The sequence below is a fragment of the Parus major genome, chromosome 1A (genome assembly GCF_001522545.3).
Source record: "Parus major isolate Abel chromosome 1A, Parus_major1.1, whole genome shotgun sequence".
Taxonomy (NCBI): Eukaryota; Metazoa; Chordata; class Aves; order Passeriformes; family Paridae; genus Parus; species Parus major.
Genome location: NC_031773.1, coordinates 20,646,924 through 20,663,444, shown reverse-complemented (window position 1 = coordinate 20,663,444; position 16,521 = coordinate 20,646,924). Strand labels below are relative to the sequence as shown.

Below are 16,521 nucleotides of genomic sequence, written 5' to 3'. Positions count from 1 at the left end.
AGTTTGTACCTCCTAGGAAAGTTTTGGTACAAACTGAACAAATCTACCATGCAACAAATGCACCCAGAAACACTCTGGGCTTGCATCCAGTCACGGCTCAGGTCCCTAAAGTTAATGTTTATCTAATATGTGTGTTATGAGCAATGTCTGTACCTTCCAGAATGGTGATTAATAAAACTACTATTGTGCGAGGAACTAAAGGCTTTTTAGATAATGTGGAGGTGAAGAAAATTTTAGTAATTCAATCTTTTAGAAGAATCTTTCCAAGACAAATCAGAGTAGCTAACTTGCAAAGACTGCCTACTTTCACCAAAGGTACTCAGAATTTTGATTAAAGCAGGATTAGTGAAAATAAGCTCCAGGGCTGGACAACTATTTGCACATTTTTAGAGAATACATTGCAAGAACCTTTGCTTGTTAAGCCACTGCTTTGACTACAAGTGAGAATATGAATAGGAGTTGTGAATTGTAGCCTGAAAGACTTACTGACAATAAAAACAGACAGAAGGTGATGATTTATGTCATTTGTGTTCAAAAAAATGGATTGGAATTCTGGAAACAAAACACACTTCTTACTACATTTACAAGGACTCTCTAAAGTAATTAACAGATATATTCAGTTTAGAAGGGCTTTGGCACTCCTGATTTAGAGCCAGAAATACTGAAATTAATTATTTCAATTCTAGTGGTCTTATGTTTTTTTTAAACAGCATTCTTCTTATTGAACCATCTCGGTGAAAGATTCAATTGTACTTTCCTAAAATGATATGCCTACTTTTAGGAAAGAGATGAAGAATATGCCAGGTTATTTTTTTTTTAAGCTTTATAATTTCTGTGGGGGTGTTAAGTACCAGGCAGAAAATGGGAATCTTAGCAGCATACATAGAAAAGTAAAAAATACTTACATGTGGTTCTCTGATATTTATGAATGCTAATGTCCTTTGTATACAGGCCTCTGTCCAGTGGAAGTTTTAATTCTGGTGTTTAGACCAGTCATTTTTCTTGATTATACAAGTCTGTACTTCCTTCACATATTTTTGAAGGCAGATTTCTCATCATATGGCCTTTGACCAAAACTTCAATTAAAATATGCTGGGTTTATGGCTCTTCAATACACACCAAACTTCTAATTTTTGAACTTTGAGATATTTTAGCTGCAAAGAATATTCTTGATTTTGGAGTTTTTGGCAGTAGCTTTTAAAGTACTTCTGAACCACACACAGTAAAGAAGAGCAGTGCTTTTGGTGGCAGCCACCTCTTTAACTTCATTGACAAATATGAGATCCTCAAAAGGACAAAAGGTAACATGGTAGAACAACCATTCCTAGCAACAACAACCAACAAAAGCAAAAGTTTTGGTTCTCTGTAGAGGTGTGGTGACACAGGAGTGGTGACATCCTAGGCTGTGAGCATGCCTAGCCAGCATCCCACAGAGCTTCTTTTAGAAGGTAGTGAGTGAGGCAGCTCCAGAACTGAAGGAAAAGGCTACACCTGTTCAATTTTGTCTAGGAACAAGCTGTGTAAGGCTTTCCTGTGCAGCTGCCATTGTCCCTCTACTACTATGATTCAGCTTCCAGGACCCAGTGCCGCAGAGCGCGATTGTGCCAGTTTGATTGGCACTGGATCCTGGTTTCTAATTCATTGCATAACACTGACATGAAAATCACGCTCCTCAGTTTCAGCAACAAGGTTTTGTGCTGGCTGCAACCACTGAGCACATCCCACATGCTTTTTCACCATGCAACAGAGTTTGGGGGTTTCTAAACCTTAGGCAGTAACAAAGAGTGATACTGAGATCACCTTTCAGTATGTATCAGTGGAAGATACCTGGAAAAGTATGATCTGGGTCAGATAGACCTTGGAAATGAGCCCAGAATGGTGACCTTCTGTTTTCTCACACAACAGAAAAATATCAGTCCAGGAGTTTTGTGTTGTGTTGTGTGCCATGTTTAGGACTGGGTCAGAGAAAAAGCCCTTTCTTAAGAGGAGCTGGAGGTTCTGCTGTCTGAACAGTGAAAGCATCTGCTGTTCCAAATCAGTAAGGAAGGTGAGAAACCACTACTTCTACTCTTGGTTAAGACCACAGTGAAAGGATGCCTACTAAGACTGGAGCCTGTTTAAGCTTTAAGAAGGCAGTAATATCAGTGCATATGGAAACAGAAGGAAAAGATAGGTGGTAAGTATACACTTCACAATTGCATAGGTCGTGTCTTTTCATATTTTAGTGATCTGAAAGCCTAACTCCAATGAGTTCACTAAGCAAAGTACAGTTGTGTGAACTCTGGTATTTTCAGGCCTTACATAAAAATTACATCATAAGGAACCTTCACAACATTGGTATGTATTGCAACATTGTTGCTCAAAAAATGGTGAGACTTGACACTGGAATTTGTGGGAGATAACTCTAAGCATCAATGCTCTTTCTGTGAGATTCACATTACTTAAGCAGAAGTGTCAAGTCTGGAGTCAGATTATTGAGACTGGTTTGTTATCAAAATTATAAATACAATTATATCAGCATTTGTATACAGCTCATGTTTGACAAATACAGTACAGTTTGGAATTGTTCCTATTATTTTTATGATCTCTTTCATCAAAGAGATCCCTTAGTGCAATATTGTTTTAAGATATAAATGTTGTTATGCTTCTCTTAGGTCAAGAACAAAGCTCAAAGTAATAAAGGTGTAATCATCTATATGTCACATATGTAGTCTGAACTACTACTAAATATGCAGAAAAACTGTGTCATTCAAAAAAATCAAGCTGTTTTCCTTCTGGATCATGCAGGAACTCGTACCATTCCTGACTGAAGTCCATGGCAAACCTCCCACTAAATCAAATTGCACTGGGCTTTGTTTCTATCTGCAGGAGTGCAGACAGTCACTGAAAACAGCAGTACCACTAAGCTGTACTTTCCTAGGTAAACAAAGCACCAAGAAATCAAATAAAAACAAAGTAAGCAGTATAAAGCCACCCACCTAAGAGGCCCCTGTTTCCAAGAGCAGCCCAATTCATTAAACAGGCATGAGGACTTAGTCATTCTTTGCCTGATTAAGTGCATTTGGTTTAATTGGGTGTTCTTTCTGTGGACAACTTCATAGTTTTGTTTTTCAAAGCTGTGCTTTCATGTTTTCCTTGTTCAGCAACTGGCATCTTTTTTACCCCTCTACTGAATAGCTCACCTAGGGGAACAGCTTTTCTTTTATGTTTTCCCCCAGGCTGGAATGAAAGTAAGGGCATTATGAATGTGTGTCATTCACCACCTACAATAGCAAGTAATAGTTCTTGGAGTTATCTATGAAATGGCAACCCATACTCACTTGCAGCTTGGAAATGAAAACATCCCAATTTTTTGCCTCATTGTTGGATGGAACCAGCCTTGCAGGATAGAGATTGCTTGTTCCCACCAGCTGACAATGAAATGAATACTCTGCAGGGGCAGAGATGCCAGAAACATTAAATTTAGCAAACTTTTCTCCATCTTGTACAATCTCAACTGAATTTAAAGTGGACCATTTTCTAGCTGAGACTTCATAGAACTTGTTGGTCATTAAAAACCTAGGAACACAACAGAGGACAAAAAGAAAAAGTCAAAAGGTTAGAAGGAAAAAATGAATATACATTTGATAAAGTACCAGTAGCAGATAAAGGTTCACTATTGCTGGCTGCAAACATCACAGCTGATGATGATATGGACTCCCATATCGTTCAAGTTGTTCAGAAGGGAAGAGGTTCTGTAAACGTGTTTACTACTTAGAGTTTCACCTCACAAGCACAGCTTTCTATAGCTGTGGCAGGCAAGAAGCAAATGCAATTTCATTCTTCAAGGGCCTCTGCCACTGCTGTATTTCATCAGTTACCAACAGTTTATAATCAGTGAAGGGGAAGCTGAGAAAGTGTCAGTAAGACTGCAGTGGCTCTGAATAAACATTTTATGGCATTTTTGGAAAATTGCTTTTATGATGGGTACAGGCATGATAGCCAATCTAATTTATCATTGTGATTCTTTCTCGGCTCAAATGCCTAAATGGCAATTTCCTTTGCAAAGGTCTGAATTTGGTGTAGAAGACAGAGCTTTCTCTCACTGTTGGGTCAGAAGCAATTGCCAGGTCTAGTTTCACAATTTGAAGTAGGCTAGGTACAAAAAGGTATTTTCTTATTTTAAAAGCATCCATGTATGTGGGATATTGCAGCAGTTCATAATCATGGAATGTACTCTGAACAGCTCCCAACAGAAATAATTGGGAACTTCCAGACATCCAGAAGTACATTCTGATCTTTTACAGATCAGGACGATGTGCTAATCTTTACCACTTTAATACAGTTACTTTTAGGCATAATCTATTCCATGAGGAAATGATAAACCTTTCTCCTCAGTGTACATTGTTTACTACTTTAACCCTACTTGGTCTGTGCATGTGTATCTCTACATAGTTTGCTGATGATTTCTTTTGATTATTGGTAACCATGAAATATGTAGAAGAGAAATCTATTTAGCAATAAATAATACTTGCTAAAAATGAAATATTCAAATATGTCTATCCACAATACTGTATGTTGACTTTAAAATTTGAAGTAATAACTTAGATGCAATTATGATTGGTTTGAAAAAAAGTATAGTCATCTTAAATGAGGCAAAATATAGACTATTTTATGTTCTGTAGGGTATATGTATACAGAGAGAATATTCTCTCTGTAGAATATTACTTGTTTGTTCAAATTAGTTACTCTCAATATTGTGTTATCCACACAGCACAGAATCTAACATTGCTTTTTAAAAAAATATTTGTTAATAATCAGTGGCTCTTGATTCATATAAGTTCAGAAACCTGAAGTTTCAAAATGCTCAGAAGGAATTCCAGAGCACAGTGTCACTGAAGTGAGAAAAGGCTTAAGTTTTAAGCCTGAACAGTTCTATCCATAAAACACTGAGGTGAAAGCATCAGTGAAAAACAAAAACAAAAACAAACAAAAAAAAATCCATCCAGTCCACATTTACAAATATATATTGAAAATATTCTATTCTTACATAGTTACAAAATTAAAATCTTGATATTATTGCTAGAAGAAAGAAACCTTTTCTTGATGTACAGTACAATCTGAACAGAATTTCCATGGTGTCCCAGTTGCAATGCTACAGGCACTAGCTGAAAGCCACTATAAACACAGAGGAACTTACTTAAATGTTTATGACAACCACAGAGGCTGTCTGTGGTCTGTACTTTTGCTGATAAGATGAGAAAAGTGGCAAAGAAGGAAATTCCTTGTAAACTGACCATATGAACAAAAAGTTTTATAAGGCCACATATGTGGTGAGTACAGTCTAAAATGACTTTGAAGGGAATGCTGTCTCTTCACATTACACCAAGGACTAAAATGTGTTACCTGAAGACTTAAGAGAATTAACATTCTAATTGGTTAACTAGTTGAGCACAGTTAACTTAGTAATAAAGGCAGTTATCCTCAGATTTTTACAAACAACAGTGAATAGCCTCCAACAAGCACACACTTAACTGGTAACAGATGTTACTATAGTTCATTAAATTAAAAAAAAAAAGGCATTCAAAAAACCTAAAGAATTACTTCATTTAGTTTAACATTTTCTCAAATGAGTAGATAGCAAATAGAGCACATCATAGCAAATTAATGATACAGAGAAGAGACAGAACAAAGGTTTTATCTGCAGAACTGAAAGTACCTTGGCTTCTTAAGGAAATTCATGTTCATGTTAAACATTAGAAACAATTATGCACATTAGATACATTATGTACTTTATGTATGGTGGCACAAAAAATTCCTGGTCTTGGGCCAGGATCCCTTTGTGCCAGATAGCTGTATGAACTCTGAATGCCACCACCACTAATCAAGTCTCGTGTGGCTAATTATTACAAGCAGAGGTATTTCTGAAGCAGAAGATAGCTAGAATTACTGTTTCAAATATTCAGGGAGGAACACAACTGTTAAGCAAAAGACTCTAAAACATGTTTTTTTGGGTCAACTCTACTCTGTTCTATACATTGAGCAACAACAGGAGTCAAGTACATATCAATGTAAGTGTGGAATACTAATGTTCAGCACTTCCATTCACTTTGACACTTTTTCCCAGAGAAAATGACATGTGCTTGAACAGCTGGATCAGTTTATGAGAGAGCTGAGATGATGCTTCTTCCAGCAAAGTACTACTGCCCGCTGCTCCCACTCCTGCTGCAGCAGTAGCTTACTTTCCTTACACTATCACAACAACACTACAACCACTCCCTTACAGCTCATCTCCCAGGGGAAGAGCAGGAGGATGAGTGAGACTGTAGCTCTTGCTAGAGAGAGGGAGAGGGAGGTGGCAGCTGTGTGTGTGCGCAGGATGAAGCAGCAGTTGCAGCTGTCAGTGGGAGGTGGGATGTGACCAGCTGCTCTGTACGTGGGCATAGGCTGGTGTCGATAAGGGGAGCAGGCTCTGCATCCTGCTCATGCTGCTGAAGCTAGAACCTCTTTTATTGATGAATAAACTGAGCTACTTGAACATGGTCCCCTCTGGAGTCACCTTCTGTCTTCAAGATACGTTATCCTATACTTAAGTAAAAGGCCTTTACAGAAGCATAAAGTCGTGGCTCTCAGCTCTGTTCCTTCCAGCTCTTTGCCCTGCTCGTGTCCTGTTTGTTAAGGCAAACCATGATCTTATCAAGGTGTAATCTTGAAAAAGAAATCAAATCAAATTGAACCAGAAGGGGAAAACAGAGATTGTAGAGTATCTCTATGGATTTTAGAAGCTCTTGACAAGAGACATATTGAGATACACAATGTCAATAAAGTGTTAGCAAATCATGAAAAAAGTCAATGGCTTGCTCTGGTTCTGTTCCATGCATCTTATTATTTGCATTATATAGCATGCAATACAGTATTATGGTAGCTAACAGAGATCTAAAATGACACCATTGTCCCATCAAGAGACAATCCAACAGGAAACTGCAAATAATCAGGTGAGTCTTTAGAACTATTGTTAACTTATAAAGGTTCTGAGGTGCTATGGGTCGATACCAGCCAGCAGCCAAGCACACATTTAGCTGTTTGCTCAGTCCCCCTGTTCAACAGGACAGCGGGGAGAACAGAAAGAGCAAAAATGAAGAAATTTGTGGGTTAAGATAAAGACAGCTTAATAAGTTAAGGCAAGAGGGGAAAAGCAACACAGAAGCAGTCAGTGTCTATGTCCCACAGACAGGCCAATGCATAGTGAAGGTCCAAGAAATAGTTACCCTGGAAGCTACTCCCTACATTTTCCTCTATTCCATTATATATTTCTAAGTTCCTGTGTCATAAATAAAAATTGATGAATTTATGTTTATTTGCCCTGAAGGTCTATTAAAAACCTGGATCACACAAGGCCCATTGGAATAAATTGAATTTTCCTGCAAAACACAGCCAGTCTAAGTCTTAGCTAAGAGTCTAAGCTACTCTTACATGCTTGGCATGAAAACATCCAGGACCTATCTCTCTTTTCAAGTCCTCACCTATTGCAGAGCCTGAGTTTCTTATTCCAGCTTCAAGGACTATTTATGCATTTTGGTATTTAACTATAATATGTTCAAGTAGAAGCACAGGTCAAGAAAGACTCTGTGAACATTTCTGCCTCTACTACAACAGGCTCAAAGGATATAAATTTTTTTCCTGAAAAAGAAAGAAAACATGAACCATTCACCTTTTGTACTGGCATTTTCATCTAAATTACAGTTTGTCTGCAGAGTTGCTTCAAATTTATTCTTTCCAGATGCAACTCAGATTCATGACTGCATTCAATTTTTCATCCAATAATTAATTAAAATTATAAGCTTTTAACAAACAGATTATTAAATATAAATCTAAATAATCGTCACTAAATCCATGTGTGCACTAACATCATATCTGATCTTCTGCCAGCTGCAGAAAACAACTGCCAAAGGATTTTGTTTCCATACTATTGTCTCAAGGTTTGCAATTTGCCATTGTACAGTTAAGTGAAGCCTGTTGACTACTAAAGAAAACATACCTTTAAGATCTAGCTATTAACTTGCTTTCAAGCACAGTCCCATGCTACATGGGATGCTTTGTGATTTGTACTATTTTCTCAGAACTATAATTTTACTAGGAAGGATGATATTATTCTGAGGATAGCCATATTCAGGAGAAATGTAGGAAAGAGCCACATTCATTCATAAAGAGATTACATACAGCAGACCAGCTAAGACTTGTGCTAGGATGCACAAAGATGAAGAATGAAAATCAGAGCAGTGTTTTGAAGGGCCTGTCTCTGTCAGAGTGGGATAGGAGCACTAAAGAGCACGCAGAAGAGCGTCAGGGCAGTACCAGACAAAGTGCTATTTTGGGACTTGTAGCAAAAGGAAAAATACAGCTTGGGTAGAGTCTTGTTTGGAGACACATATCTTTTGAATACAAGGAAATACAAGGAAAATATTTTTTTAATTCCCCATGGTGATTAGGGAAATACATGTCTCTTTGATAATTTACATTATTGAGACCAAGGCATGCTTCACACCATCACAAAGGACCAGTCCCAAGGATCCTATATACAGCTAACTTCAATAATCACAAAAATAAAAACACTATGCCATGTACAATATACTGTACAACAGTAATGTTTTCTGTACAGTATATTCTCTTACAAAGCTCTAGCTGGCTGAGTGAGAAGGGAGATGCTAAATAACAAAGTATGTCTGGTTTTTTGCCACCAGTCATGATCTTTAATACTGGCCAAAAGTGTCTCTATGCACTCTGAATACCACTCCAAACACATAACTGCCTCTCCTCAAGACAAGTTCTTCTGGGATCCTTTTACCTAACTCAGGATGTCTTTCTGTCTCAGTGTAAATGATAGTATTTATTCATTTGAGCATTCATCTGGACAGGCTGATTGATGTGCCAGGGCCGATGGTATGAGGTTCAACAATGCCAGCTCCTGCACTTGGTTCACAACCACCCCAGGCAGCACCACATTCAGACAGAGTGGCTGCAAAGATGCCTGGTGGAAAAGGACCTGGGGGTGCTGGTGAATAGCAGCTGAACATGACCCAGCATGTGCCCAGGTGGCCAAGGAGGCCAAAGGCATCCTGGCAAGTACCAGCAATAGTGAGGCCAGCCAAACCAGGGCAGGGATTGTGCCCCCATACTCAGCACTGGTAAAGCTGCACCTCGAATCTGGTGTTTGGTTCTGGGCCGCTTGCTACAAGAAAGACACTGAGGTACCAGAGCATGTCCAGGAAAGGGCAACAAAGCTATTGAAGGGACTGGAGCACAAGGAGTGGCTGAGGGAGCTGGGTGTGCTTAGTAACCTGGAGGTGAGGAAACTCAGGGGGACCTTACCACTGTCTACCACATGACAGGAAGTTGTAGTGAGGTGGGGGTTAGTTTCCTCTCCCAAGTAAGAAGACATAGAACAGAAGGAAATGGCCTCAAATTGCATCAAGGAGGTTTAGGTTGGATATCGGGAAAAATTCCTTCAGTTAAAGGGTTACCAGGCCTTGGAAAAGGTTCCCAGGCAAGTGGCTGAGTCTTCATCCTTGAAGATATTTAGATGTTGTTGCACTCAGGATATGGTTTAGTGGTGGACTTAGAAGGACTGGGTTAATACTTTTTTCACCCCTCATTGACCACAAGCTAGTACTAAAAGAATGCACTGGCAATCCACATTAGGACTCAATACAGCCCTGGCCATGCAGGTAGACTTCAGCTCCTCTAAGATTTTACAGATCACAGTTAGATTTTCCTGAGAGGACTTTGGACTGATCCTATTAGTGAAACAGGAAGATGCATATACCCATACCTTACAGTATGGATGTTTGCCTACAATATTTTTTTCAGAACTTTACCTGAGCATATTAATATATTTTCTGTATAAAGAAATATATTTCTGTATAAAGAATTTATATTCTATATGTATATATGTCTATTCATATACTCTATATGTATATTTCTGAATAAAGAAATATATTTCTGTATAAAGAATTTATATTCTATATGTATATATGTCTATTCATATACTCTATATGTATATTTCTGAATAAAGAAATATATTTCTGTATAAAGACTGTACTACTGTTTTCCTGCATTGTGACTTCTCAGACTAGAAAGCAAATAATAAATTAAAAAATATTTTCATTTAACTTCTCCCCTATTTTTTTTGCTCCTACTTTATTAATTTACTAACAGGTAAATTGCAAACCACAAAAGATCTATTTAAAATAAATCATAAATTACCTTATCTCTAGGCTGCTGATTCCATTCACTGGTTTTGTGTATTTTAATGACAGTCTAAGAATAAGAAACAGATTTTTAATATTAGAGTAGTCAGCTTTAATTAGATCATTGTGACATTTCAGTTTGAGGAATATATTGTAAGTCAGTAGGTAATTACAAAAGTCATATAGCAAAGGTTCAGTACATAGAAAAGTATGACTAAATATTTCTAGGGTTTTATTTACCTAAGAGCAGGTGCTTCAAAGTAAAGGAAAATAGACATCATGTTTCAATAATATACTTCTAGCTGAGTTACTACCTCATAACTGGCAATACTCCCCTTCAAGGGAATGAAGCTATGATCTCATTAATGCCAGTGAAGGTTTTTGTGATTTTGAGATCAGGCACAGGGAAACCTGTTTGGACCAAAGATAAACAGACCAGGGAGTAGGGAACATAAGAAGAAAAAAATTGTGAAAATAAGTGGCCTTGTCTGAACAGCTTTTGTGGTTTTGACTTAACTTTTTTCTACTAAGAATACATTTTTTTAAAATTTTGGATTCTTTAGAAGAAGAACATTAAAACAGCATTAATTTTAAATTGTAATATTTCTGATATTTTCAGAATTACATGTATTGTGATATGAAATTTCTTACACTACTCACGTTGTGTTGCTGTCTGAGCACTCAGAGGCAGAAATATCCACATTCTGTGTTAAAAATGTTGCATTTGTCAAATCTATTAAAACTGAACCGTTGGCTTTGAGGCTGAAATTACTAGCATAAAAAAGGATGCAGGAATGATTTCCAGTGGTCACATTCAGAGGAGGATATGATAAACTGTCTTCTTCCTCAGCAGCCATTAATTGTCGTCTTAATTCTGCAACCACATCAGTTCTTCTAGAAATCTGGAATAAAAACACATTAACAATTCATCCCTTTGTAAGAGTCATTTCAGTTGAAAACAGACCTTCACCACCCTGTACCTTGAGCACCAGTTCTTCTGAAATCCCCAATCAACCTCAACATTTGTTACTGTCTATTTAACTGGTGGTGTGGAGGCTAATGAGGCAATCTAACCTAGGTTCCCATGGCCAGGTACCCACGTGTGAAAATGAGCACCACTGATAGTAGGCAAATGAATGTTAAACAGTGTTGGTAGTGCTGACTTAAGATGGGAGTATTCATTTGTGCTAACAGGTAGAAGAATGTTTTTGTTGTTTTTCTTTTTCCCCTGGAAGAATATACTGAAAGAAATAAGCTTTTTTTTTTGCAATAAAATCATAAAATTTCAACTTGCTAGTTCAGTGATACTCTCCTCTTAAGTAACAGTAGCAGGCTTTGCAGTCTTCATTTTAACAAGCATGAGAGCAGTCTACTTAGCTACAGCAAGCTTATTTTTAGACTCTTCTGATGGTTTCTGGAAAAATAAGACCTTTGCTCATTTGGCCAATGTGGTGAAGTCCTACAAGAGACACATTTGCTTTTAGGATATTTCCAGCAATATTTAGTAGGCAATGCTTTTAAAAAATGTGCCCAGGGCATCATTGGTAAAGCAGCCCCACAGATATCACCAGTTAAAGCAACCATACCTTATAACACAACAAATTTATTCTGTTCTTATCTTACTCCTCACTTCTTACTCTATTCATATCTTGGAGATTCCACCTATTTTTGAGTCCTATGTCAGCTTTACGACTTTGTATGCTGCAGGTGACCTCTACCCTTGTATAACTCTAGGGTACAAGGAATGAAAGGCATCACAAGGATTACAAGGGTTACCAGAACTGTAATTATGTGGAGCTATTGCCTAGAACTACTTTTCATAGATTTAAAGACAATCAAGGACCATTTCCCAGTCTGAAACAGAGACGATATTATGCTTTATAACCTGCCTGCAGAGAGGAGCCCCAGAAGATTTTGTCACCTTAACAACTGCTCTGCAAATGCTATTTGCCATCTGTTTTTTACAGCTTGTCTTTGCAGGTACCTCATTCTATCAATCAAGCAGAATGGACTGCATTAAAACCCTTTGACTAAATGCTCCAGCGAAGAATGTAATCTTCCCCTCCCATACATGCATACTTTATGAATTTCTTTTTAATTCAGAGTTTTGCCTTTTTAAATACATCAGAACAAGCATTATTTCAAATGAATACCATTTTCTTTAAAAGAAGAGGGTACAACAAAAGAAAATATTCAACTTTTGATATAAAACTTTAAATCTTTCCTTAGACTTTCCTGAAATGTAATAATTTTATTTCAAACTGAGAGGAAAAGCTGAAGTCTAAATTATATCCTGTCTATCTATTGACTTCACTATGTGGGCCCCATGTATCATCTAAAGAGGGCTTTAAAAACCACCTGCAAAGAGCTGAAAACAATGCTACATTGGATACTGAATTGGGATAACTTGGGGGATTAGGTCGAAGTACTTTAAAATAAAAAGAAAGCTATTAAAATATAATCATAAGACTAAGCTTTATTTCTTTTTCTCTCTGAGCAGTCCTTTGCCATGAGGCTCTTACATACAGGTTCCCTTGTCTCTCTCAGAAAGCATATGAACCAAAAGAGGGTACACCTGGAAAGAAGGGCTTTCAGAGACAAAGAAACCCACTAGTCTGATAGGAATAGGCAGATCCATAAGGTCAATGCACGGCTCCAAGTGGAAAAAATTTGCATTTGTTGACCATGGGATAATCATCATGTGGTCACTGACACCTGACTCAGGGATGCCCCTGTCTCAGGGGGGAAGAAGAGCTTCAGCCCAGGAAAGAGTAGGGCTGGATAACAAAGGTTTAAATGAACTTGGATGGGGGGAAAGGAGCAAAACCAGGCTGTCCAGTGATAAGCAATGAGATGGTGTGCCAAAACATGGGGAAACGAGCATCAATGGGGATATCAATCTATGCCCAACACAGCATGTTCTGTCATTCTGTGAATTAAGCATGCTTGAAATCAGGGAGAGATTTTGAAAAACTTTATCTTCAGGCTGGAAGGAGGATCTCTGAAACAGCCCAGCCTGGGACCCATGGGAGACCTGATGACAGCAGTTGCTTCCTCCAGGTTATGGCAGTGGGAAGCTGAGAGCTTCCCCACTATGCCCCTGTTTCTCTGTTTCAGGAATATTTTATTTTTCTTTTGTTGCTGCACAAACATGACCTTACTGAATCAAAATCATTCTCTGATGTCATATATTTCATGCTAAACTATAAATTACAAGACACTTCCTTGACAAATGGATTATATTTACTCTGAATTGTTGTAAATCAAATTAGATTATTTTGGAACAATACATCATGGAAGTGTTGCCAAACATTAAATCATATTTAATTCTGTTGTTCAGTGTGTCCTTCTCCTTCACCTAATCTGAACTGAGGGATGTGTGAATCACTGTCTTATTCTCTGAATTTATCAATGGCATTTTTGATCTCAGTCATGCAGTGAAAAACAGCAAGACCTGATTAAATAATGTACAGAGAAGGAAAAGAAAGGGTGCCACTTACATTTTCCTAGACCACAATGGAATCTTGTAATTACTAACTGAACCTGCAGTAGAGGTAGTCTGAACAAACTTCTTCCCTTTGATCTGTTTTTCAAGCTTCCTAATTCAGAATCATTTCTCTTGGAAACAAGAAAGAAAGCAGATCTGGCAACATTTTGATTCATCAACATAAAAGTCTTTTTCAAAGCAAACAGACCTTACATCCAAAATTACTCGTTTTGTTGTTGTTGCCACAGTTTTGTTGGCTCTTCCAACAAAGTGGCTAGGGACAAGAAAAAAGATTTGGGGCCATTATATATATTTGAAACTACATTTGAAAACAAATATAAATCAAATAGTTGTAAACACATATGAGAGCCATACAAAAAACTGTGAAAATGAAACTTCCATTTGCTGAAATGATGAATGGTAAGGAACAACAGAAACAGATTACATTTTACACTGGTTACAACATGGGATTTTTGAATATCAGTTCAATAGATGATTGTGTCTTCTGTTTCAATCTTTTGTTTCTAGACTTCTTATTGCTGTGCTAAGGTGTGCACATCAAGAATAAGAAAACTGGTGGTGCTTGCTGCTCCTTTTCATTTCTAACAACATATATATATATGACCACATCCTCTGTGTGGGATTACTGCTCTTACTGAAAAGGTATTTCTTTATGTTCAAGGAGGGAGGTGAGTAGGCAGAAGGGTTCATTTCTTTTCCTAGGCTGTATCTTAGTTTAGTCCATACATCCATACTACATTTTTTTTGTGCATATTGTGCACTACTGTGTGTTCTCTATATATATATCTGACTGGGATGGAAAATTTCCATGGACAACTTTTCTAATTTTACCTGATTAAGCTGGTTGTTAGTATTCCAAAACTACATAAGAATCTAAGCTTCTAAAAAGAAATGCAGTATCAGATATCACTTATTAGCATTGCACAGCATAGCACAAATGAAGAAAAGAACATGAAAATATTTAGGGCATGCATGTAGAGACAAGTTCAAAATACACTGAAAAAAATGACGACAAAGAATTTTATGGATCACATATGACGGCCTAAATCATGACATTCAAGGTCCAAGGAAGGGAGGCCAGGTGCTGCAACTGCTACAATAACACCACGAAGACAAACACACTAGATTTTGGGATTGGTAAATGGAACTGCATCTACATATCATGTACCAACTATAATTCCTTTCACAGAATACCAAAATAACTGTATGCTTGCATTTTCTCAACTTGCTTTAGCAGGGACCATCAAAATATTTATTTTGTTTTTTGGTTTTTTTGCAAGATATCCTTTAAGAAAATAACACCAGGAGGCTGCCATGTGCTCGGTGCAGGGGTACTGCAGAATGGCAGATCGTGTTTCTTTCTGGGGTTTGGCTGTGGCATATCAGAAGCCACTCAGCATTCACATCCCAGCCAAGTATCAGCACATTTCAAATGCTTTTTCTGAAATTATCATTTCACATTCCTTCCTACACAAACAGAACAGTTTTCCTCCACGTTTTCTATTTGATGTGGCATCATGGTCTCACTATGGATAGCATCACCACCACCCCTGCTAATACATCCATTTTCCTGAAAGATAGTGTATCACGAATCTGTGATGCAGGCAATCTCACTGCTAAAGGTCAACAATTTAAAAGGCAAGCATTAGAATTTGGCATTGTTACTATGGGGTTAAATGTTTCTGAGAATCATGTAAAAGTAGGTCACAAGAATGCTTGGTATTAGGGGTTGTCCAGCAAGCTGAGATGTTTATTGTAACGGGAACTGGTATGTGGGGTCTCTAAGATACCCAGAGATAAGATTCGTACAGGTTCGTACAAGGATGAACTAACTCTAATCAAGCAATATTAATAAAGTTAATGAAGCAATGTTAATGAAGCAGTATCAATAAGGTTGCTACAGTGATTACTGCTACAGCCGAAATTGTATAAATATGTGCACTTTGGACAAAGACGATGGAGCGAGATTTGGGTTGCTGATACCCCTAGTTCCCATGCACTTCAATAAAAACACCTGCACGTAATCGTTCTGTGATTTTGTGTTCTTGAACACTAACAGTATTCCTGTAAAAATGTTCTTTGTGGTGTCAAGTTTACAAAATCACACACGCAGCAAACAGAAATACATTTGATTTGACTTATTTCATTCACCTGTCAGTGGAAGACTGTGGCATAACAGTGTTTTAAGCTGTCAAAATCTAGAACATTGAGCAGAGTTACCAATTATCTCTATTTTTTTAAGCTTTAACTGTTTATATTTTTATGATTTCTAACGTTTTGGGATTTTGTTTTTTTAATTCCCCTCTAGGCTGACTTGTGGCTGACTCAGACCTGGAAGTGTTTAAGGCCAGGTTGGATGGGGCTTAGAGCAACCTGGCCTGCTTGAAGGTGTCTCTGCTCATGGCATGGGGATTGGAACTGGATGGTCTTTAGGGTCCCTTCCAACTCTATTTTACATATTCCTACAGTAACTGTAAGCCTAAACAAGACAGCAGGATAAATTTCAATAGCATATTGAAATTCCTCCCAGAAGAATCCTTGACCTCTATTTCCCATCTCTATTATGACACTGATGAAGCAGGTAAAAAAAGAATGCACAGAAATGTGCATTCATTTATTAACAATGAATGCTATAATTTTAGTGCCTTGCAGGATATGTGGCCAACCTTGCTGTCTCACATTAGCATCTGATGGCTTCCCTGTTGAACCATGCACACTTGTACCAGTGAGCCAAATGGCTTGGCAGCTGTGACACACAGCTTGCACCTCATGTTCTGCATCCCTCAG

At 37.8% G+C, this 16,521-nt stretch overlaps 1 protein-coding gene across 1 annotated transcript in view; it reads right to left on the bottom strand.

Annotated features, from left to right (window-relative positions):
• The window catches only part of ATP6AP1 (ATPase H+ transporting accessory protein 1), a 49,362-nt gene that overhangs the window by 2,049 nt on the left and 30,792 nt on the right, over positions 1 to 16,521 (bottom strand). Inside the window, exons 7-9 of the mRNA XM_015629052.3 lie at positions 10,887 to 11,128; positions 10,243 to 10,296; positions 3,321 to 3,558 (exon numbers count right to left, since the gene is read on the bottom strand). Of these exons, the coding sequence (XP_015484538.1) occupies positions 3,321 to 3,558; positions 10,243 to 10,296; positions 10,887 to 11,128 (534 nt within the window). The remainder of the gene's footprint in view (positions 1 to 3,320; positions 3,559 to 10,242; positions 10,297 to 10,886; positions 11,129 to 16,521) is intronic.